General features: G+C 41.8%; 1 protein-coding gene across 5 annotated transcripts in view; it reads right to left on the bottom strand.

The window, feature by feature from the left end:
- EVL (Enah/Vasp-like) overlaps positions 1 to 25301 on the bottom strand; it is a 289813-nt gene that overhangs the window by 28194 nt on the left and 236318 nt on the right. For all 5 annotated transcript variants that reach the window (XM_043989738.1, XM_043989736.1, XM_043989737.1 and 2 more), the window contains exon 4: positions 2857 to 2920. In XM_043989738.1, coding sequence (XP_043845673.1) covers positions 2857 to 2920 — 64 coding nt within the window. The remainder of the gene's footprint in view (positions 1 to 2856; positions 2921 to 25301) is intronic.

The raw sequence follows: 25301 nt of genomic DNA on the forward strand, positions 1-25301 counted from the left end.
ACTCAGGTCCTCCTGACTCTAGGGCCAGTGCTTTATCCACTGTGCCACCTAGCTGCCCCTACCCTTCTCTCAATTCTCAAGAGCTTTTGCTTCCATGATTATCCTTGCTTGGATACATTCCTCATAAGAAGGGCAGCTAAGTGGCACAGTCCTGGGCCTGGAGTCAGGAAGACTCATTTTCCTGAATTCAAATCTGGCTTCAGACACTTACTAGCTGTGTGACCTTGAGCAAGTTGCTTAACCCTGTTTGCCTCAGTTTCCTCATCCGTAAAATGAACTGGAGAAGGAAATGGAAAACCACTCCAAATGGGTCACGAAGAGTCGGACGCGACTGAAAAATGGCTAAGCAACAACAAATTCCTCATAAGAGACATTTGGTTTTGATTGTGGAAGGTCAGTGGCAGAGATGGGGTGACTCTAAGAGTAATGTTCTTTCCCCCTCCAAACATTTTCTTTTTTATCTTAAGAATACTGCTCCTAAGTGCAGCCTTAGCATCCGGCTATTTGGAAAGGGAGGCTGAGCTTATATAAAATGTCAAAAGGATTGGTTAATTTTGGCACACCTACCTCACAGCATTATTGTGTGTACTTATTTGGATAAATAAATGACCCACTTAGCATCATGCTTGGCAGAGGACATGGCAGTAGTCTTTGGGTCTGGTTTGTATGTATGAAAATCTTGCATCCACCAGTGCTGAGGAGAGGAAACCCAATTCTCTCACTTTGAAAAACCTACAGATAACTTCCCCTTTAGGTTAAGGAAGTGGGATGAACAGTCTAATAAGCAGTGATAATGGTGATAGCTAGAACTTGTATAAAGTTCATTTTAGGACTTCCACATTCATTATCTTGGAAGGGCCTTGTATCATTTCTGTGATGTAGCTAGGATGGGAAACCAAGGCACAGAAAGGTTAAGTGATTTTGCTCAAGGTTTCATAGAATGGAGGGTGGCACTGGCCCTGGAGTCAGGAGGACCTGAGTTCAAATCCGGCCTCAGACACTTGACACTTACTAGCTGTGTGACCCTGGGCAAGTCACTTAACCCTCATTGCCCCATTTAAAATTTAAAAAAGAGGTTTCATAGAATGCCAGTGGAGAATCCATGGCCAGCACTTAGGTCTCCTGAAAGCACTCATGAACATAAAGAATTCTTGTTATAATCAGGTTGAATTAACCTATGTTTACTCAAGTGTTTTATAGATTTAGATGGATATAATCTATTTTCCCCCCTTTGCAGCTAGTTGTCCATACTCTGGAGCCATAACCCCATTTTTTCATGCATCCATTCATTCAACAAACATTTATTAAATGTTGCTTACGTGTTAAGCCCCGTGGAAGGCAAGGGAGATATCATAATAATAAAAAAAATACTCTATCCCTGTCTTCCAATAAGAGTAATAAGGCATGAGATAGTGTGGAACTTGATGTCAGGGGACCTGATTATGAATCTTAGACACTTGTAAGCTATGTACTCAAGGGCAAGACACTGTTTACCTTTCACGGCCTCAGCTGTTCCCCCTGTAAGATGGGAATATAGTGTGGTTGTGAGGAAAATGCTTTCCAAAGCTTAATCTGTTACAGAAGTGAGAGTTATTAGTACTAATAATACTCACTAATAGTGAGTCCTGACAGAAATTTGATGACAGAATGTTAGAACTGGGAAGGGCCCTGAGCACCTAATTCAATGCTCCCATTTTACATAGGAAGAAACCGAGGCTCAGGGGATCAGGTACATTAGTTGCAGCCTAATTTAACAATTAGAGGCAGTGGGGTATAGTGAAAGGGTTCTCAAACATTTCCTTCAGTTTAAACAAAACCCTAAAGCTATTATTTTTATGCATATTAACAAACAACCTTGCTTGTTTGTTCAGTAGTGGCCACATCCCTTAAACAGGGATATTGGAGTGGTTTCCATTTCCTTCTACAGTGGATTAAGGCAAACAGAAGTTAAGTGACTTGCCCAAGGTCAAACAGCTAGTAAGTATCTGAGGCTAGATTTGAACTGAGGTGTTCCTGACTCCAGGCCTGGCACTCTATCCACTGAGCCACCTAGCTGCCCACAAACAACCTAAGGCCCATTTATAACAAACAATGGATTCCTGGCAGTACGGTTTGAAAAATCCTGGTGTATTAAATAGAGAGCCAACCTCAGAAAAAGGAAGACTATTTACTAGGTTTCCCAACCTAGAGATTAAAGGTCGAGTAAAGGAAGTTCTACATCTGACACAAACTGTTTGTGTGGCATTGGGCACGTCACTTATCCAGTCAATGTCTGAGGTAATTCCCTTATAAGTTGCAGAACAGGTGCTGAATTTCATTGGTAGAAGGTGTTTGCTCATCAGGAGTTCTTTATACTAATGAAACCTTCAGTCTATTCCAAAAACAACTACAATTATCACCAAAGAAAATGACCCTTACTGAGTTGTAGATGAGGAAACAGATGAAGAAACTAAGGTACTGAAGGGGTAGAGCTGGGAACTGGGGGCAGCTAAGTGGTGTAATGGATAGATGACCAGACCTGCAGTCAGGAAGACCTGTGTTCAAATCTGACCTCAGACAAGTATCTAGAGTACTCAGACAAGTACTAGCTGTGTGACTGGGCAAGTGACTGAACCCTGTTTGCCTCAGTTTCCTCATTTGTATAATGAGCTGGAGAAATGGCAAACCTCTCTAATATCTCTGCCAAGAAAACCCCAAATGGAGTTGCAAAGAGTCAGACACAACTGACTCCCCATCTATCCCCATCACTTCCAGTTGGCCCTTGTTGCCACCAATCAAGCATAACTGCCTCAATACTAGCGCGATTGCCTATCAGGTCATCTGTTCAGCCAATCTGGGCACAGTAGAGCAAGTTACCTTCTCTGAACTTCCATCTCATCAGGAGAAGGGCCATTCTGCACCTGGCGCTGAGAGGGGGGGCCTGTGGGGGAGAGAAGCAGAAAAGGTCAAGAATTAGCAAAGTGAAGGCCAAGTTTTGGAGTACCAAGTTTAGAGTATGCTCAGGCACTCTGGGCCTTGGAAACACCCATACCCCTTCATCATGTTCTTTATAAAGAGCAAATTTCTTGAGAGGCCCTGAGAGGCTACTATGCTCTAAGAACAGAGACCTCTGTCCTAAAGTCAGCTGAGAAGTCCATGGCAGCAGTTATCTCATGGTGACCTTAGAAGCAGAGAAGGCCAGTCAGAGCTAGAAAGGATCTTAGAATCCAGAACTCAGAGGGACCTTAGAATCCTGGCACCAGCATGTCAGAGATGGAAGAGAATGGATTCATAGAACCATGGAATGTCAGAAATATCTTTAGAAACGTAGAACACAATATCAGAGCTAGAAGGGTCCTCAGAATCCTAGAACCACAGAATCATAGAGCTAGGAGGGATTTAGACTCATGGAACCATAGAATGTTAGAAGCAACTTTAGATATTGTCTAGTAGTTTATATATGTATGTATTTATTTTTGAGGGGCAATGAGGGTTAAGTGACTTGCCCAGGGTCACACAGCTAGTAAGTGTCAAGTGTCTGAGGCCAGATTTGAACTCAGGTCCTCCTGAATCCAGGGCCGGTGCTTTATCCACTGCACCACCTAGGTGCCCCATCTAGCAGTTCATTTAAAGATGAAGAGGCTAAGGACCAGAAAAGGGAAGTGACCCATCTAAAGTCACAGAGGAAAATTAGTAACAGGGTGTGTGTGAGACGAGTAGTTTGGGCTGAGGGAAAGAGAGGTGAAACCTCTCCCGCATTCCTATGCAGTTCATCCTCCACTCAGCTGTCAAACTGATCTTCCAAAAGCACAGGTCTGGGGGCAGCTAGGTGGCTTAGTGGATAAAGCACCGGCCCTGGATTCAGAAGTACCTGAATGCAAATCTGGCCTCAGACACTTAACACTTACTAGCTGTGTGACCCTGGGCAAGTCACTTAACCTTCATTGCCCTAAAAAAACCCAAAACACCACCACCACCACCACCACCACCACCAACAAAAGCACAGGTCTGCCTATGTCACCCCACTACTCAATAAACTCCAGCAGCTCCCTATCATCTCTAGGATCATATATGAAGTTCTCCACTTGGAATTCAAAGCCATTCATAATTTGGATCCCTCCTACCTCTTCTGTCATCATAGACCGTACCTTCCCCCACCCCTTCCCACCCCTGTGATCCAACATTGATCTCCTTGATGTTCTCAAACAAAATACTCCATCTTCTGACTCCCAACATTTCCCTCCTCATCCCAAATTCCTGACTTCCCTAACTTTCTTCAGGTCTCGCTAAAATCCAACTTTCTACAAGACGCCTTCCCAATCACCATTAATGCTAGTGCTTTCCTTCTGAGATTATTCCCAATCCATGTATGTATGTATATATCTATTTATCTATCTCTTTAGTTTGTACATAATTGTTTGTATATTTTCTCTCCCATTGGACTCTGAATTCCTTGAGAGCAGGGACTGCCTTTGTCCTTTCTATCCTTAGTACTTAGCATAGTGCCTGATGTATAGTTGGCACTTAATAAATGTTTATTGACTGGCTACATGCACACAGGAAACTCTACTATTACTACCATATGTAATGGGATCACTTTTGTTTTCTTTCAATTTCAACTTTTCCTTTTTCCTTTTTGGGTTGGGACAAGTAATTTTTTTCCTGGTGGCTAAGAACTGGAAATCAAAGGGACGCCCATCAATGAGGGAATGGCTAAACAAACTGTGGTATATATGATGGTGATGGAATATTATTGTGCTATAAGAAATGACAAGCAGGATGATTTCAGAAAGGCCTGGAAAGGCTTACATGAATTGATGTATAGTGAAGTGAACAGAACCAGGAGAATGCTGTATATAGCAACAATATTTTTCAATGAAAAACTGTGAATGACTTAGCAATTCTCAGCATATAATGATCCAGGACAATCCCAAAGGACTAATGATGAAGCATACTATCCACTTCCAAAGAAAGAACTGATACTGAATGAATACAGACTGAAGCATGCTCTTTTTCAACTTCTTTCTTTCTTTCTTTTATTCAAGTGTTCTTGTACAAAATGACTAATATGGAAATGTTTTACGTAATTGCATATGTATAACCTACATCTGATTGCTTGCTGCCTCAGGGAGGGGGGGATGGGAGTGAGGGATAGAGTTTAGAACTCAAAACTTTAGATAAAAATATTAAAAAATTGAAAAACAAGTACTTGGTAAGTGGTAACCTCTGAAAAGTTTAGGAAATGTTGTTTTTTGGATTAATGAAACTTGAAGTAATCTCTCAGCCTACCATCTGTGGTAGGTCTGGGTCCTTGATAAAGACTATACTTTATGGTCTAAGAGTTGGGCTGAATTGACTTGGCACTTTATGTTTTTAAAACACTTTCATAAAATTCTTTCATTAGATTTTCTCAACATCCCAGGGAGGGAGGGTTTATTATTCCTATTTAATAGCGTAGAAAACTAAGGTCCATATAGGTAATTTGCCTAGTAATTGTCATTTTTTGTAGTATCCAACTCTTTGTGACCCCATTTGTGGTTTTCTTGTCAAAAATATTGGAGTTTGCCACTTCCTTCTCCAGATCAATTTATGGATGAGAAACTGAGGCAAACAGAGTTAAATGACTTGCCCAGGAGGGGTCACACTAGCTAGTGAGTGTCTGAGGCTGAATTTGAACTCAGGAAGATGAATCTTCCTGTCTTTAGGCCTGAAAAATGCTAAGATGATAATGTTCCGTCAAGGAAACATTTTGTTTCTTGAGGAACAACAGGGGGGACTGTAACGATTGGAATGACGCCACCTGCTGGATACTTACTGTAGAAGAGTTCTGCCCATGAAGCGAAGGTCTTTGAGGGCAAGACCAGGAGTCTTTTCTTTGGCGGGGAGGAAGTGACGCAGACTAGTGGGAGGAGGAAGGAAGAGACTGGCGCTGACTCTGGGTCTCTTTCCTGAGGACGCTGGCGGAGAAGGGAGCTAGAAATGTGCTCTCCCTTTAATAGATAGGAATCTAGGCCTTTCTCTCTCTCTTTACCAAATTCTTATTCTCCTTAATAAATGCTTAAAAGTCTAACTCTTGCTAAAGCTTGTAATTGATTGGCGACCACTCATTAGATATTTTAGACAGACTAGCTAGAATTTTAGCCCTTAACAATAATTAAGTCAGGATTTAAACCTAGAGCTTCTATAGATAGTGTAATCTTGGGCTGCACTGAGAAGCAGAACTTCCAAGAATAAGGAGGTGATAGCTCTTCTGTATCTTGGCCTTATTAGACCATATCTGGAATATTATATTCAATTCTGGGTACCAGAGTTTGAGAAGTCCCCTGTAGAGTGTCTGCGGGAGCATAACCAGGATGGTAGTGGTAGAGAGTCTCCAGCCCATGTCATATGAGGATCAGACAAAAGACCAGGGAAGAGAAGGTTCAGGGGAGATACCACAGCTGTCTTTATAGGATTTAAAGGGCTGCTCTGTAGAAGAGGAAGGAGACTTGTTTGACATGGCCCCAGAGAGCAGAACCAGGAGTAATGACTAGAAACTACAAAGAGGCAAATGTGGGCTTCATGTCAAGAAAGACACCCTAACAATTCAAGCTATCCCAGAATGGAATGGGTAGCCTTGGGAGGATGTGGGTTCTCCCTCACTGGTGGGCTTCAAGCAAAGGCCTGGATGACCATGGGTCAGGCATAGTATTATGGGGATTCCTTCGGGATATGAGTTGGACCCCAAAGTTGTTGAGGTTTCTCTAACTCTCAAATTCAGTGATTCTAGTTCAAGTACATTTTTCTCTTTGATTTAATCACAGAATGTCAGAACTGAAAGGCACCATCTGGTCTGACTCCCTAATCTTACAGAAGAAACTGGGGTCCAACAAAGAGAAACAACATGCTGTTTATGCAGTAATTAAGTGGCAGAGCTGAAACTGGAAGCCAGATGTGGTAAGTCCTGAGCCTGGGCTATCTCCTCTGCACTACTCTGTCTTACACTTTTTTCCCCCCTGGTGGGGCAATGAGGGTTAAGTGACTTGCCCAGGGTCACACAGCTAGTAAGTGTCAAGTGTCTGAAACCAGATTTGAACTCAGGTCCTCCTGAATCCAGGGTCAGTGCTTTATCCACTGCATCACTTAGCTGCTCACTGTCTTACACTTTTATCTGGATTGTACAGATAAGGTGGTTCCAAAGGTTTGTCATGCCAGGGTGGGAGTGGGGATAAGCTTCCACTCTCTATAAAATGCTCCAATAGCGTGTGTCTCAAATAGCCTCTGACAACCGAAGCCCAACTCCTGGCCTTCTCGTGGTGGAACTGTTTCCACTAACAGGAGGAAGAGCAAAGGCGAATCACTGGCGCCTTAAAACCAGTCACTTCGGGCAGGTGGGGCTCATTAGCCTTGGCAGGCAACTAACCTAGGGGAAGGAAACCCTGATTTTAAACCTCTGCTGCCTTGCGGCTATACCCATATATGGGAAAGGCTTTGGGAGTTAACCCCGAGGAAAAATCAGGAGTCAGAATCCCTTAGGCAGTTGGATGTTGGACGTCACATCCCTTTGGCAACTCCTGCGGCAGCACTGGTGCCAAACTGTATTGGCTCTGCCTCTCCTTTGGATCCACGGAGAGGGAAAACCTGCTGCATGGGCAACAGCTTGTTTTCCATATTGATCCGCCCAGGCCAGCACCCTCGAGAGGACACTCCTCCCTCATGGGGTAGATACAACACAGGATGTGGCAGTTACCAGTTATAAGTCACTCAGGAGCTGCGGCTCCCGTATCAGACTGCACAGGCACACTGTGGCCTGTGGCCTGTGGCTCTTCAAGGCGCTGATCCATGGTTGTTCGCGACTGGTGGAGGCCTACTACTACTACTACTACTACAGATAAGGTATTTAGGACAAGTCATAGCTCTTGTATTTATAGCCTCATTCCACATTTACCATCCAGCTACCTGGGCTTGCCTATCCAAAGTAAGCCATTGATTTAGTCCATTTGGTTAAAAAGAAACAAAGCTGAATCAATGATTCAGGACAACTCAAACCTGTTCAAGTCTCTGACCCCCAAAATCTTTAACAGCTGGTTAATGAAAATGTTAACCTTTCAACCAGAATAGGGGGCATGATGTAGTCAGAATGTGGAAAGAAACAATCTTAGAGTTGGAAAGGACCTCAGAGGATATCTAGTCCCACAAGCATCTGAAGAGAAATCTAGGTGACCTGGTCCTTGGCAAGTGGTCATCCAGTCTTCACTTGGATATCTATTGTAATGGGGAACCCAATACCTCTTGGGACAGATCATTCCACTTTCATCTGGCTCTGATTTTTTTTAGGACATTTCTCTTCACATTAAATCAAGTTAAGTCAAGTCAACAAGCATTTATTAAATGCCTACTATGTTCCAGGTACTGTGTAAGCTGTGGGCTCCACAAAGAAAGGCAAAAATAAGTCTCTGTTCTCAAGGAGTTCACGTTCTAATGGGAGAGACAACATGTAAACAACTATGTACAAAGAAACTATATTTAGGATAAGTTGAGACAGTTTCAGAGAGAAGATACTGATTGGAATGAGGACTGGGAAAGGTTTCTTGCAGAAGTCTCTATTTTATCTGAGACTTAAAGGAAGGTGGGGAGGCAAGAAAATGGAGACAAGGAGGCAGAGGGTTCTAGGCATGGGGGACAGTCAGTGAAAATGCCTGGAGTCAGCAGATGGAACTAACATTCTTTTTTTTTTTTTTTTTGGTGAGGCAATTGGGGTTAAGTAACTTGCCCAGGGTCACACAGCCAACATTATTTTCTTTGCAACTGCTCTTGGTTGTGAACTCTGGGCCAAACTGACTGAATCTCATGCCTCTTCCATCTGATTGCCCTTCAAATACGTGAAGATGATGACAGTAGGCACAACCACCTCCTCAGACCTCAATCCATTGCTTATGTCACAGGGGAGGGAGGGAATAGCAAAGGGAGGGAATGCCAGCCAGGGTGATATACCCTACTGTACGCCAACTATGGTAGCTGTGAAGACCTGGCAGGATCTCGGAAGTGCTGGTCCACTGGGCTCCAGTGATACTGACGATTGGGTTAGCACCCCAGCCAGTGTGATGTCATTACTTCTATGCATGTAAGAAATAGATGGGGGCAGTGGAAGGTTGCAGGCCAGAGCCATTCTCAATTGGCTGGACAGGGAAGACAGAGGGATCAGTGATGCCCCTTTATGTTTTCATCCCAAAGAGGACAATGAGAAAAACCAATCTCCTGCATTCGGGAAGTGCTTCCACACAGAAGGCATTGACCGCTAATGCAGGCTGACCAGGAGTACATGTGAAATAGCCTGAAGATATGAATGCTTTTATTAAATGGAAGTCCTGTAACACAACAGAAGTGGAAGTAGGCAAAGGCTTCAGCCTGCTTTCTGTCAACGGTATCTTTGGATTCAACTTATGTACCAGTATACAGCAGACCAATCAAGGGCAATTGTAAGAAATCGTTTCATTCCTCAGCCTGGATTAGATGAAATAAAAGTAGAGATAAGGAGTAACTTACACTCAAAGAGGAGAAAATCTAAAGAACTTGAAGATTTTGAAAATCTACCCAATGCAAACTCTAGGAGTACTACCTAATGATGAAACAGATGGCAAAAATAGTGATAATGCCACAAATTACTCTGGAAAGCAGACTGGAATGTTGAAAACCCATTAGTTGGATGGCACAAAACCAACTTATAGACCCACAAAATGAGGGAGCAGTTTTAAAAAGCTGGTATCTACTCTGATCACAATGAGTGAGCACAGTATTTGACAGAGGGTGGAACAAAACATTTTAGGGCCTGCACACAACAGTTTATGAGAGTGTATGTGGCTGTTGTCATGGTAAGGGTCATGGGAGGAAAGGTAGAGCTATCTAGGAATACTCCTAAGGATGAGTATCAAATACCACCATGGCAGAAGTGGTTTGAGAAACTATTGAAGCCTCACACAAAGATATTGGGAGATCACATCAATATGATAGCTGGTAAGCACAGGAGACTCTGGACACCCTATCACTTAATTAAAAAGAATGAAAAACAGGTGGAAAGGAATTCTAGAAAACAAAAGTCGATCAGAAATTCCTGTTGACTTTAGTTAAAAGTGAAAGCCAAATAGGTTAAGATGATAAAAGGAGTCAAAGTAGCATAAAGAATTTTAAAAATCCCAATAAATACTAGGCAAAAGAAGCTTGAGAAACAAAGGCATTAGAGGAGAGGGAGGGAGGGAGGAAAGGAAGGGAAGAGGAGAAGGAGAAGGAAAGAGAAAAGAAGAAGGAGAAGGAGAGGGAAAGAGAGACAGAGAGAGGAAAAGGGGGGAGAGAGGGAGATAGAGGGAGAGAAAAGGATAGGGGGAGAGAGGAAGAGGGAGAAAGAGGGAGAGAGGGAAAGGGAGGAGAGACAGCGAGAGGGAGAGAGGGAAAGGGAGGAGAGAGGGAGATAGGAGAGAAAAGGAGAAGGGGAGAGAGAGGGAGAGGGAGAAAGAAAATACTTGAAGCATGTGGAAAATATCTGATCATCTATATGGTCAAGAACCAGTCCAAAAGGGGCAGCGAGGTGGCGCAGTGGATAGAACACCCGCCCTGGAGTCAGGAGTACCTGAGTTCAAATCCGGCCGCAGACACTTAACACTTACTAGCTGTGTGACCCTGGGCAAGTCACTTAACCCCAGTTGTCTCACTAAAACAACCCGCCCCCCCCCAAAAAAAACCCAAACCAGTCCAAAAACACAAGGATAACTTGATCAAATGTGAAAGAGAAAGCTGTATACTGTTATTATAATGAAAAGAAGAATGGTGATGTTGAGGGAGGTGGATGGAATTCTCGCTTCTTTGCAAACCTAGAAAATGGCAGGTTCAGATGAAATCCACAATGTTGACTAAAATGTTTCACAGTAATAAAGAAATGGCTACCAAAGCACTTTACTCATATTGACTCTGATGTATATCTAATTCCATTTTTCTTAACAGAAGGTATCACACATTTATTACTAAAAAGATGAGAACACCAGAGACTGCTCTCAATATAGGCCAATTATATGTTTATGTATTTTATACAAAGCAGTCAAAGCTTGTATCATTAAAAAAATTACAGGGCAGCTAGGTGGTACAGTGGATAAAACACCTACCCTGGATTCAGGAGGAACTAAGTTCAAATCCGGCCTCAGACACTTGACACTTACTAGCTGTGTGACCTTGGGCAAGTCATTTAACCCTCATTGCCCGGAAAACAAATTACAAACACTTAAAAATATATTGGCTGGGGCAGCTAGGTGGCACAGTGGATAGAGCACCGGCCCTGGAGTCAGGAGGACCTGAGTTCAAATTCTGCCTCATACTCTTACTATGTGACCTTGGGCAAGTCACTTAACCCTTTGTTTTAATTTTTTGTTTGTTTCTTACAGAACAGTCATTCCATTCTTGTTCCCCTGCCCCACCTTCTGTGTTATCTTCCAATGAAGAAAAACATTTATGTAGACTAGCAGATACGGTGACCGTGCTTGACAGCGTGTATACAATACTCCACATGTGTAGTCCCCAACCTATCTATTAACAGAAAGGAAATGTGTTTCATCATTAGTTCTCTGGGGCCCAGATATTTTTGACTCCAAATCCAGTGTACTCTATACCATTTTACTATTCTAGGATCTAACTTTCTACCTTACATTTATTTCTTCCAATGAAAATAACCTTCAGAGGTCTTTTAAAAGTAAAATCATCAGTTGTAAAATTTCTGCCTTCTTTGTTGGCCCTGGTGGTTCAATCTGCCCAACCATGAGCTTTCAGCAGCACCTCTCTGAGTGGCAATGAAAGCTCTTAATGCTTCAAAGCAGTTGTCAATTAGCCCAGTGGCCTATGAAAAAGACCTCTGTTCCCTTCCTTTCCTCTCTTCCTGCTGTGGGGTGAGATGGCTGGGACGGTGTTTGTTTAACTCTACAAACCTGTTTCTAGCTGAGGACAGATGCACTTGTTCTCCAGTTCTCCAGATTAGAACTAGAGGATGCACAATTACTGATAAGCACGAGATATTTAGTTTAGACATAGAGAAGATCTTACTGAGAGCAAAGATTTTTTTCCTAACCATGGGAGTGGAATTCCATTCTCTGGAGGTCTCCCTTATCTTTTTGGAAGGCAGCAGCAGCAAAAAGACAGACCTGCCTTTCCGGGAGTACCAAAACCAGTTCAGCATCAGCTCAGATCAATGCCTCTGTAACTGTGACCTGGTAACAGGCAAGCCACCTGTGAGCAGGGGACAGCAGCTACATCAGAGCAGCTGTGTGAATCTTCCCTCTTTTCTTTCCTCTTCCCTGTTCAGCATCTTGGCTTTGTTTCCAGGCATGGCCAGTGCTGGGCAAAGTTGCAAAACAGGTGAAGATTTTATCCCCTTCCTCATTTCTGTGCCTTTTCCCCTGAGAGGGTCACAAAACATTATCAGAGTACATTAGAGTATTACAATCTTGAAATCTGAGAATCTTGGTGTTAGAGTTAGAAATAGAATTGGGATCTTAGCATTTAGAACCAGATGATTGCACAATCCTAGAATCTTAAGAACTTAGAATGATAATATTTTAGAATTATAGACATAAAGGGTCTTAGCCATTATCAAGCATCAGTGTGGGTTAGAACCGAAGCTTATTCAGTAATAATAAGTATAATGATTACAGCTAGCATTTTCACAAAGTTCATTACAAATATTAGTTACTATTATCCTCACAATAACCCTGAGGGGGAGGTGCTATTATTATACTCATTTTACCAATGGGGAAACTGAGGCAAATAGAGGTAAATGACTTGCCTAGGGTCACAGAGCTATGTCTGAGACCAAATATGGGCTCAGTCCTTCTTGACCCCAGGTCCAGTGCATTATCCAATGTGCCATGTAGTCATTGTTTATCATTCGTTTTTGAAGAGAGCCAGTGACATCACGGGGTGATGTCCTGACTTGTGCATTAAGCAAGGCAGAGTTGCACAAAGATATCCATCAGCCTGACTCTATTCTGGGGCCATCATCCAGTGGCAGGACAACACCCAGGGAGTATGCAAAGCTTAACTAAAAGGAATGAAGCCTTAATGTTGGGATTTCAGGCATTAGGAGAGAAAATGTATGGGAGATAATGGAGGGTTGGGGTGGGATTCTTACAGTTCATATTACATAAGTGATCAATTCTCCTTTGGAAAAAGGCTGAGTCTACCTTTCAATGACTTTTAGTACCTGGATCACTATCTTTAAATTTACTGAAATCCCTGCCAACATCATATTCTCAGCCCTTATCTAAGCTGTAGTATCTGTTCAGCTGACATTGCTAGAAGAGGCCTTAGAACCATAGAACATAGAATGTCAGAGCAAGAGGGGGCCTAGAATGTCAGAGGAGAAAGGGGTCTTTAGATTGCAGAACATAGAGAGTCTGAGCTTGAAGAGGCCTTATAAACCTACTGAATAGTCTCTTTTTCTTGGCTTCTGATCCATGTTGGGATATTAAGTGGGGATTCCTATTTAGGATGACTTTGGACTCTCCAGCTTTTTCTTCTATTTTTCAAATAGCTCCTTTACTATTTCCTTTCCTGGCTCCTTATCCTTTTCCCAACCCCATAAGGCGGCTATTCTCCCCCTGCCCCAATTATGTCTTTGTTTCTCTTCTTTCTTGGCATGCTTTGCTTAAATAATCTCACTCATGTGGTTTCAAAGTTCAACTCTCAGTATATAAAACTCAAAAACTCCAGCCATGACTTCTATTCTAAGCTTGAGGTTCATCATTTCAAATACTCAAAGACAGATATCATCACATTCTTCCCATGGCTTCTCTTTAGTCCAAGTATCCCCATTTCCTTGGAATTCTGAGGCATTTTCTTGAGGCCTTTCAATATCCTTGTCACTCTCCAAGCTTAGAAAAGTCCTTTTGAAAATGTGGCACCCAGGGCAGCTAGGTGGCGCAGTGGATAGAGCACCGGCCCTGGATTCAGGAGGACCTGAGTTCAAATCCGGCCTCAGACACTTAACACTTACTAGCTGTGTAACCCTGGGCAAGTCACTTAACCCCAATTGCCTCACTTAAAAAAAAAAAAAAGAAAAAGAAAATGTGGCACCCAGAACTAAAGACAGTACTTCAGATGCAGATAGGTGGGTTTTGGGCAGGTTTAATCTGTACCAGTGAGACATGAAGTGGAGAGATACAAGCAAAGGGTGGACAACCACTTGGGTGTGTTGTAAAGAGGCTTTTCATTTAAGTAAGATTGGACTTTGCTTGAGTGGGAGAGTATGGAGTGGCAGATTACAGCTGGCCTGTAGGGGAAATGTGGATGCAAGCCCTGCCTCTGCTACATACTAGTGTGTATAGCCCTGGGAAAATCATGGAATCTCTCAGTCTCTTAGGAAACTCCCTAGGCCTAAGTTGGAGAGCAGGTGCTGACTTGTGCGGGTAGATGGAGCACTTCACTGGAACCTCCTACGTTGATGAAATCACAAATTCAGTTTTAAAAAATAGACTACATGGTCTCTGAAAGTCCCCTCCAACTTTGATTCTATGGAAATGATTTTATGCAAAATAATCAATGAACCATCTTATTCTATCTAGAGAGACTGTGCGGTGTAATAGAAAGAGCATTTGCATTTATACTTAATAATAATTTATCCTAATATGAGAGTTTGAATCATAAGGCAGAGAATGTTAGAAGGAGCCTTAGAGTCATAGAACTATGAATATCCAAGCTGCAAGGCACCTTAGAATCACAGAACAAGACTAAGAGTTGGACGTTAGATATGATAGAACACATGATGTTCGTATTGTAAGAGACCTTAGAATCACAGATTCATGGACTGTCAGAGCTCAACCTTCAGAGGAGAAGAAGAACTTCCCTGGGGTCACACAGCAAAGTGGCATCTTGCTTGCTTGCAAGTAGGAAATAACATAGCCCGTGGCAGGAAGGTGGGGGGGAGGGGAAACACTTCTTTTGAACATAAAATTGTGAACCGAACATAAAACATAGAATATTTTTTCTATATTCTACATATAAAACATAGGAATGTTTCCCCCTCCCCCGCTAGCTAACAGCAGCAACAACAATAAAAAGAAATAGATACAGCCTATCAATTGAAAAAATGTCATGGCTCATTTTTCATGTATTGTTGCGAAGCATCTCTTTAGGGGGAAATGGGTAACTGAAGGCTAAAATTGGGGAATAATTCCTATAAAAGTGATTTTGGGGGTAGCTGGTTTCTGAATGAGATCACCGTCAATTTGTACCAAAACAAAATCCAGGAGAAATGGGCCTGCCTTCTAATTTCTCAACAGCAAAAAGATAACAGTGTTTAGCTCCTACATTGAACTCCTCATGAAGTGAGCCTTAGAATCATAGAACATAGGATGTCAGAGCTGGAAGGGGCCTTAGAGATCACCTATTCCATTTTACAGATGGGGAAGCTGAGGCCCAGAAAGAAGAAAAATCCTATCCAAAGTCATAAGCTGGTGGCAGAAGCAGGAATAGACCCCGGTTTTTTGGTTAAGGCTTTTTCTGTTGTAGAGACCACCTCCATGAATTCTCTCCCGCACCTCCCAACCCAGTTTCATACTCTGGTACTCCACGCTGGAATCTATTCTCACAAAATGCTCAGTATTTTTCCTTCCCCTTCCTAACCAGCTCTTTATTTTAATGGCAAAGAGGCTTGAACTGCTTCCCTCCCCATCCCTTGCCTCCCTCCACCCACTGGAACACAAATCGAAGAGTTGCTACTCATATATATCCCTGGAAAACAGCACCTTTCCAGTCCTCTTAGTGTGTCAACCTGGGACCCCTGGCGGGGAGACACATACCCCTCCCCCAGGTGCAGTTTGGCATTCAAGTCAAGGTCAACAGAGGAACAGGAAGGAGAGGCAGAAGCGACTGTCACCTACAAGATACTCGGCAGAGAATGATCCAGTCACAGTGGCAGAAGCAGACGCAATGTAAGATCCACTCCCTGCTGACCATAGCTTGCAGGGTCCAGGGCCTCCCTCTACACAATCCTCCAGGTTGCTTCCTCATCCTCGGCACTTACCTCCCCTTCCACCTGGGGCTGGATTACCCAATGGGTAACTGATACTTTGGGCCCAGCAGTCAAATGTGCTTCTCTCTCTCTTCAATCTTTCATGAGGTTCCTGAATGAGCCTATGGGAAACCTGGCTGTGTGATTCTATCAGTCACCATGGGCATGGCAGACTGGGCCCAAAGGAGGGAGAAAGCTGGATTCAATGAGGGTCAGCTTGCCCACCTGTTTCACTAGCTCCAGTGGGTTGATGCCTCCATGGACAGCAGACTCCTCGTCCCTTTCCCCCATATCCCCCAGCCAGGGGACAACTGGACAAGAAATAGTCAAATACTGAGTTAGAGAGGAACCGAAGGATTAGATGGGTAATTGTTTAGTGTCCCTTTCTGTTCTCTGTAGCTTTTCTTTCTTGGGTTCTCTCCGGCCTTGCTTGCTGACCATTGACTCACTTCCTTTTCCTCATCTCAGTTTATGCTTATTAATCTATTCCTGTTCTTTGCTTCCATTCTCATTCTCTCCACTAGTTGGGATTTAATTGACTGATCTCATAGATCCAAGGGGGCCTTGGAATCCTGGACTGTCAGAGTAGGAGGGGACCTCAGAGACCCTGATCCTAACCTAACCAGGAATACTCTTTATAAAAGCCCTCTTGTCTGCTTGAAGACCTTTGGTGAAGAGCACCTCACTATACCCCTCCCCCTCAATACATTCTAATTTTTTGACAGCTCCACTTATTAGGAAATTTTTCCTTAAATGGAGTCAAAAATCTGTCCTCTTCCATTTCCACCCATTTCTGCTTGGCCCTGTGAGGTCAAGCAGAGCAAAACACAAAAATTCTTCACATTTGAAACCTCCATGATCTGTACAATGAGGTGATTAGACCAGATGGTCTTAGAGCCCTCATATACTGATGAATGTTTTAACAACCAGCTGTCTGGAAAAGAAAGATATATGCATGGCACACTTTTAAGTTGAATATCCATTAGGGAGGGAGGGAGGGAAATAGAGAAAGAAGGAGGAAGGGCAGGAAGGGAGGGAAAGAGGGAAGGAAGGAGAGAGAAAGGCAAGGAGTGAAGGAAGGAAAGAAGGGGGAAGGGAAGACAGAAAGAAGGAAAGAAGAGAGGGAGGAAGGAAAGAAGGAAAGATGGGGAAAATGGGCAAAGAAGGAAAGATGAGAAAGACAGGAAAGAAGGAAGGAAGGAAAGAAGAGAGGGAGGGTAGGAGGGAAAGAAGGAGAGACAGGAAAGAGGGAAGGAAGAAAGTAACCATTTATTAACTACCTACCATGTGCCCGGCACCTTACAACTATTATCTCATTTGATCCTCACAACAACACTTGGTGGTAGTGGTGGGGTAGGTGCTATTATGGTTGCCATTTTACAGTTGAGGAAATTGAGGCAAATAGAAATAGAAATTAAGTGACTTGCCCAGGGTCATACAGCTAGTAAGTACCTGAGGCTAGATCTGAACTCAGGTCTTCTGACTCCAGGCCTTGTACTTTGTCAACTGCACTACCTGTTGTTTAGTCATTTCAGTTGTGTCTGACTCTTCATGACCCTATTTGGGGTTCTCTTGGCAAAGATACTAGAGTGGTTTGGCATTTCCTTTTCCAGCTCATTTTACAGATGAGGAAAGTGACTTGCCCAGGGTCACACAGCTAGTAAGAGTCTGAGGCTTGGATTTGAACTTAGGTCCTCCTGATTTTAGGCCTGGCGTTCCATCCATGGCACCACCTAGCTGCCTCAAATTAGAGGTACCACTGTCCCCTATTAGAGAACCTCTCCATTTTTAGGAGGAAAAGATATATAAAGTAGAGGCAAGGAGATGGATGTTTGGCATTTTTTAGAGGACAAGGGAAGTAAGTGGGTGAAAGATCACCAAAGCTGTTTGTTTGTTTTTTTTTTTCTAAGCACAGGTGAGTATACTCTTCAGTGGCCAAAGGTCTTGGGAATCATCCAGTCCCCAGAGGAGAAGAACATGGAACAAGCCTGAGGTAATAGAAAGAGAAGTAACGACAGCCTGGGGTTATTATTCCTTCCTGCAGCAGTACTTACTAGCTGGCTGTAATTAGGCAGACTTTGAGTTCCTTGAGAGGTGGGACTGTCTTTTACCTTTCTTTGTATTCCCAGCACAATAAGTGGAATACAGTTGGTGCTTAATAACTGATCAACTGATTCCTACAGTGGAAAGAATTCTACATTTGGAGGATTTAAGATCTGGAAGGAAGGGGTCCTCCTTAGAGGCCAACCCCTTCATTTTACAGATGAGGAACTGAGCCCTAGAGAGCTCAAGTGACTTGATCAAAGTCACACAGATAGTAAAGCGACAAAGCCCGAATATGAACACAGGCTCCGACTCTAAATCTAGCACTCTTTCCATTAGACCACCCTGCTTCAAGTGCAAGGACCTGTGTTCAAATCCCTTCTCTGATACCTACTACTTCAGGTCACTGAAACATCCTTAGTTCTCAGCATCTTCATTAGATGATTGGAATGAGAGAGGGTTGTACTAGATCAAAGCTTCTTAAACTTTGGGTCATGACCCCATATGGGGTCATGTAATTGAATGTGGGGGGTTGCAAAAAAATTGGCACAGTAAAAGGTTATGTATACCTATTTTATATACCTGTATACCCGGGGTTGCATAAAAATTTCTCAGGGAAAAAAAGGGGTTGTGAGTAGAAAAAGTTTAAGAAGCCCTGGACTAGATGACCTCTGAGGTATCTTCTGGCTTTACATCTATGATCCTGCGATGGACAAGTCATGCCTCTCTCAGTCTCCTTCTCTGGAAACTGGGGGCATGGTACTCCACCGGCCCAATTCACGAAGTTCTTGTGTTTCTTGTGGAAACCATGTGATAGATTATTAAATGCTATGGAAATGTGAGCTATAATAACAACAATGCAGTAATAATGCTAATGTAACTCCAGATGTCCCTGTGTCAGAAATCCTCCCTGATAACTCTTGCTGAAGCTGTGAGTCTCTCTGCTCCCATTATCAAATGACCTGAAATTCAGCATAGCTGCCAACCCAGACAGTTGGCTCCTTAGGGACCAAAAGGAGTTTTCTTCCCTTCCCTGGCTGAATTCCAGGGAAACCCAGGCAGCAGGATCTACCAACAGATCAGCTAACCCGTCTGGGCTAAAAGGGCCAGGCTACCCACTTCTCTGGATTGGATCAAGGGGAACAGGCTTCCATCTCCTTTCATTACACTGTACATATTGGACACACACTCAACTCGAATAGGGATTTGACTGGTATTATCAGCACGGAAGGTTTTTTAGTTTTGTTTTTTGCTATTTTGCATGACCCTTCCCTAATATCTATCTGCCTCTGGTAATGTGCTCATTCAAAGTGAATTAGAGAATATTAATAGGAGCACTAGAAAGGTAATTTTGTTCTCCATAATCTTCAACAGAGACAATTAAAGAATGATGGACCTGGGTTTAAGACCAACTTGGTGGGCCATGGCCAAATTGCTTTCCCTTTCTGGGACTCAGTTTTCTTTTTAGGCCTGTTATTGTAGAAATTGCTTTGACATCCTTAAAGCACTATAGAAATGCATTATTATCATCATCATTATCATTCATTATCATTATTATTACAGTATATACTTAGACAGGATAATTTCTAAGGTCCCTTCCAGCCATCACATTCCATGTCCTATGTTCCAAGGTGCTTTCTAGTTCTGCTATCCCACAGTTGTATAATAAAAATTTGCATTTATTATTATTACTGAACAAAATCTTGCCCTTGAGATACTTTTAGAATGTGAATGGTACAATATCAAATAAACAGAATTGTGTAAATATTTAAAAAAAAGGAAAATGATCATGATTATTTTGAGGTTTGCAAAAAAAAATATTTTTCTTACAATATAACTCTGTGAAGTGGTTAGTGTACCTTGGAGATATTTTGGATTCAATTTTAGACCACCACAACAAAGTGAGAAAAACAGATTTTTTTTGGTTACCCACTGCTTATTGTACCTTTCTTTTTTTTTCTTGGGGCAATGAGGGTTAAGTAATTTGTCCAGGGTCACACAGCTAGTAAGTGTCAAATGTCTGAGGCCAGATTTGAACTCAGGTCCTCCTGAATCCAGGGCTGGTGCTTTATCCACTGTGCCACCTAGCTGCCTCCTATTTTACCTTTTCTTCTTCTTCTTCTTCTTCTTCTTCTTCTTCTTCTTCTTCTTCTTCTTCCTCTTCCTCTTCCTCCTCCTCCTCCTCCTCCTCCTCCTCCTTCTCTCTCTCTCTCTCTCTCTCTCTCTCTTTCTCTCTAATGGATTGTGAGGAAGAAGGGGGCAGCAATAGGTGAGGCCAAAAAAAATTTGAAAAGAAAACCAAGGAAGGCCATTGAAACATTATGTTTACACTATATTGGTTTATTAAGTGTACAACTGTATTGACTAAAATGTATATAACTTAATTGAAATGCTTTATTGCTAAAAATTGCTAACCATTGTATGAGCCTTCAGTGAGTCATAATCTTTTTGCTGGTGGAGGGTCTTGCCTCAGTGTTGATGGCTGCTGACTGATGAGGGTGGTGGTTGTTGAAGGTCAGGGTGACAGTTTTTTGAAATAATACAATAATGAAGTTTGGCACATTGATTGATTCCTCCTTTCAGTGAAAGATTTCTCTGTAGCATGTGATGCTATTTGATAGCATTTTACCCACAGTAGAACTTCTTCAAAATTGGAATGAATCCTCTCAAACCCTGCTGCTGCTTTGTCAAATAAGTTTATATAATATTCTTCAATATTGTTGTGTCTCAGGGAATAGGGAGGGCGGAGGAGAGGGAGAGAGATGGGGGAATGGTTGGTGGGTGAGGCAGTCAGAACACACTCAACATTTATCAATTAAATTCGTTGCCTTACATGGGTATCCTTTGTGGTGTCCCCAAAATAATTACAATAATTACAATTATTACAACAGATCATAACATAAATAACAATGAAAAAGCTTGAAATATTGTGAGAATTGCCAAAACGTGACACAGGGACGTGCTGTGAGCCCATGTCATTAGGAAAATGGAGTCAATAGATTTGCTTGACTCAGGGTTGCCTCAAACCTTCAATTTGTAAAAAATGCAATATCTGCAAAGTACAGTAAAGCAAAGCTCAATAAAATGAGGTATGCCCATATTATTATCCCCATTTGACTGATGAGGAAAGTAAAGTTCAGAGAACAAATTAGTGGTCACCAACAACTGGGTCTTGAACCCAGGTCTCCTGAGTTAGGTTATTTGTCAGAGCCAAGATTCAAATCTATTGTTGTTTCTTTTTTTTTTTTTTTGGAGGGGCGATGAGGGTTAAGTGACTTGCCCAGGGTCACACAGCTAGTAACTGTCAAGTGTCTGAGGCTGGATTTGAACTCAGGTACTCCTGAATCCAAGGCCAGTGCTTTATCCACTGCGCCACCTAGCTGCCCCTATTGTTGTTTCTGATGAAAAACCCAGTGTTTTTTCCACTGTGCCATATTAGTTTACTAAACTCTGACAAAATATGGTCTTAGGATTCTATGGTATTTTTCAGTTTTTACATTCGGTACTCTAGTTTTTTAAAAAAATTATTATTCTGAATTTAACAAAAATCAAAGAAAAGATTTTCATATGCAGTGTAGAATGTAAAAACAGGATTGTATATAAAACCCTGAATCTTTATTCCATACTGGTTGCTTTAAAAAAACCAGTCATTGCACTGACCAATTGTGACTCTAAAAGACTGATGATGAACCATGTCTTCTACTTATTATTACATAATAAATTCAACCTTTTACTTTCAAAACTATCTTGCTTCTCTGTGTTTCTTTCTGTTCTCTGTATACTTTTTCCAATCCTTTCTTCCTTCCTTCCTTCCTTTCTTTCTTTCTCTCCTTCTTTCTTTCTTTTTGCAGGGCAATGAGGGTTAAGTGACTTGCCCAGGATCATACAGCTAGTAAGTGTCAAGTGTCTGAGGCCAGATTTGAACTCAGGTCCTCCTGAATGCAGGGCCAGTGCTTTATTCATGTTGCCACCTAGCTGCCCCCCTTTCCAGTGTTTCAATGGCTTTCCTTGTTTTTCTTTTCAAATTGCTGCCCCCTTCTTCCTCACAACCCATTAACGAGAGAGAGAGAGAGAGAGAGAGAGAGAGAGAGAGAGAGAGAGAAACCCAAACAAAAAAACACCACCCCTATACCAAATAAGCCCTATGCTCTACTTTTCTAAAGTTTCTTATACCTCTAATATTACAATCTATTCCAAGGCCAAATTGAAATGCTTTGGACTTACTCATCTCCCTACCCACCGCTATTTGACTGGATAATTGAGAGGTGAATTATGATTCAATAAGTGTTCAGTGTTTTGAATAAATAAAGAGAGTAATACTATTTCCTGGCAGGAAAAGGGGGCTGGCTCTTCTTCCAAGGATTCTTGCTATCAATCTTCTCATCTTGGCAGCCTGAGGAGAGTTCTGCCTCACCCAGCCTGAAGCTCCATCTTCTATCTAGCTGCAGCTTCTAACATAGTACAGGGAAATCCTGGGCTTGCAGACCTGCCTGTCTTTGTTCAATCCAGGAACAAAGATTCCAGAATCTATAGATTGTCACATCACCTATCTGCCTTTAAGAGTTGCTCGCCTTCCTTTTTACATTTTTTTCAATGAACTTGAAAATTATTAACAAAGATGAACATTTTCATATATAAAGACCAGAAAAAGAAAAAGCTATGAATCCATAATATACTTTATTTAATTGATTTATTTATTTTGGTGAGGCAATTGAGGTTAAGTGACTTGCACAGGGTCACACAGCTAGTAAGCGTTAAGTGTCTGAAGTGGGATTTGAACTCAGGTCCTCCTGAATCCAGGGCTGGTACTCTATCCACTGTGCCACCTAGCTGCCCCAATAGACTTTATTTTAAAATACATATGCATGTATATGATACCTTACTTGTCTCTGTCTTTCTCTGAACTTTCTTCTACTATCTCTTGTGTATTTTAAAAATGTTTCATTGACATTCTTTTCTTCTTTTTAAATCCCTCTTACTAATATCCCTTTCTTATCAATAAAAAGCCCTTCCTTTGAGCAAATACATAGGATCAAGCAGACTATTGCAGACTCTTCTGTAAATACCAGCCAATAGGCTATTCCAGTAGTCCAGGCATGAGGTGAGGAGGGCCATGGCTCAGTCAAGAGGTCATTGAAGAGAAGGGGACATGTGAAAGATGTTTTGAAGGTAGAATAGACAGGACTTGGCCACAGATTGGATAAGGGTATGAGTGAGAGCGGGGTGTGGGCACCTAGCTTGTGAGCTTTGGTGACTGGGAGGATGGTGGTAGCCTTGATCATGATTGGGAAGTTAGGAAGACACGAGGATTTTGTGGGAAAGATAACGAATTCAGTTTTGGACACGTTGAATTTAAGATGTCTACAGGACAGCCAGTTTAAGATGCCACTAGATAAGCAGATCTGAGAGTTATTTGCATAGATTGGTATTGTTTTCTTTATTTTTGTAGTATTTTGTAGTTATATTCATTTAATTCCTTTGTGTGTCTTAATAAGTGAACTCAGATATTTTATACATATATATGTTGTACAAAATTAGAAAATTCATGTGCCAATGAGATGATTAAGACTTGTTAAGAACTCCCTTATTTTCCAGAGCAACTGTATGAAAAAAACCTGGCCCAACATCATAAATCCTGAGACCAATAAAAAAGCATATACCAAACAGACCCAGAGACATTTGGGAATTTATAGAACTTCCAGAGACATCCTTATCTGCAGAGACTTCCCCAGCTAAGCCATGTGGCAGCTTATGGAACTATCAGAAATACTCTTATCTGCAAAGATTCCCAAAGACTTCCTGTTTGATATATCCTCTGTCTCATTGCTTGGGCTCAAGGCCTAAGCTGCCTGGCTGATTTGTGCTGTGAAAATGGAATTAAGAGCATCCTGTAGCAAACCAGGAAGCAAGGAGTTAATTAATGCAGACCTGATCGACATATCAATAAAGGCATACAACTTAATTGTCCAGGCATTCCAAACCTCCCCCAACCCCAACAATTACCAAGGCTTAAAGGTTTAAACACCCTCATTCCCCAAGTTAGAGCAAGCGATTCTCTTTGAGAAGCTTCCATATATAAATATATATATGTGTGTGTGTATGTATATATATATGTGTGTGTGTATATATTTGTGTGTGTATATATGTGTGTGTGTGTGTGTGTGTATAGGTTCTGCTAAGTAGAATTAATAATAAACTGGTTGTACAGAACTGTGCCTCACTCTGTTTACATGGGAGACTTGGGTTTCTCAACCTGGTTGGTTAGTGGGAGGAAATAGTCTCTGTTTGTAAGGGACAGTTTTCAGGTGTCCCTCATTTTGTGTCTGTGGAGAGCAGTTTACAGTGCTTCACTCTGGTCCTATAAGCTTACTCTGTTTGCCGTGGGGACAATTCTGATTTTTGATAATGTGTACACACACACACACACACACACACACACACACACACAAGGTAGTGTGTGTGTGTGTGTGTGTGTGTGTGTGTGTGTGTATAATTTTTTGGATTTTTTTATTTTGTGGGGCAATGAGGGTTAAGTGACTTGCCCAGGGTCAGTGTATAATTTTTAATGGGATTTCTTTTTCTGTCTCTGATGGATTTTGTTGACAATATACAAAAATGTTGATCTCTATGGGCATATTTTCCATCACGATACTTTTCTAAAATTTTTGGTTGAATCTCTAGGGTTCTCTAAGTAACTAATTATATCAATAACAAAAAGTGATAACTTTCTTTTAAACTTTTATTCCTTCAATTTCTTTTTCTTGCCTTTTTTGACATAGCTAGACTTTTTAGAATTGTATTAAATAATAGTCATGACAATGGATACCCTTGCTTTATCTCAGTCTTATGAGAAAGGACTAAAGCGTTTTTCTGTTAAAGATGATGTTAGGTTTTAGTTTACTGTTTACCATAAAGAAAAAGTCTATTTATTCCTATACTTTCTAAAATTCTCTCTTCCACATCGTGACTTCCCCCATTGTGGTTTCAATATATTGGAGACTGGCATAAGAAATTAAATAGGAATTTGGGGGGAGTTTTGCAGAAGCCACAGAAGACATGTGAAAGCCAGCAGATGACACAGAAAAAGTGTAGAAACTCAGAAATACATAAAATATATGTATAGTGTTGTATGAGAAGCTCCCATACACATATAGGTTCTGCTGTAGGTTCAACTCAAATTTGACAATAAGGCACTATAAACACCCCATAAAAAAAAGAAAAAGAAAAAATTCAGACTTCTTCTCTGGTATGAAAG

The sequence above is a fragment of the Dromiciops gliroides genome, chromosome 2 (genome assembly GCF_019393635.1).
Source record: "Dromiciops gliroides isolate mDroGli1 chromosome 2, mDroGli1.pri, whole genome shotgun sequence".
Taxonomy (NCBI): Eukaryota; Metazoa; Chordata; class Mammalia; order Microbiotheria; family Microbiotheriidae; genus Dromiciops; species Dromiciops gliroides.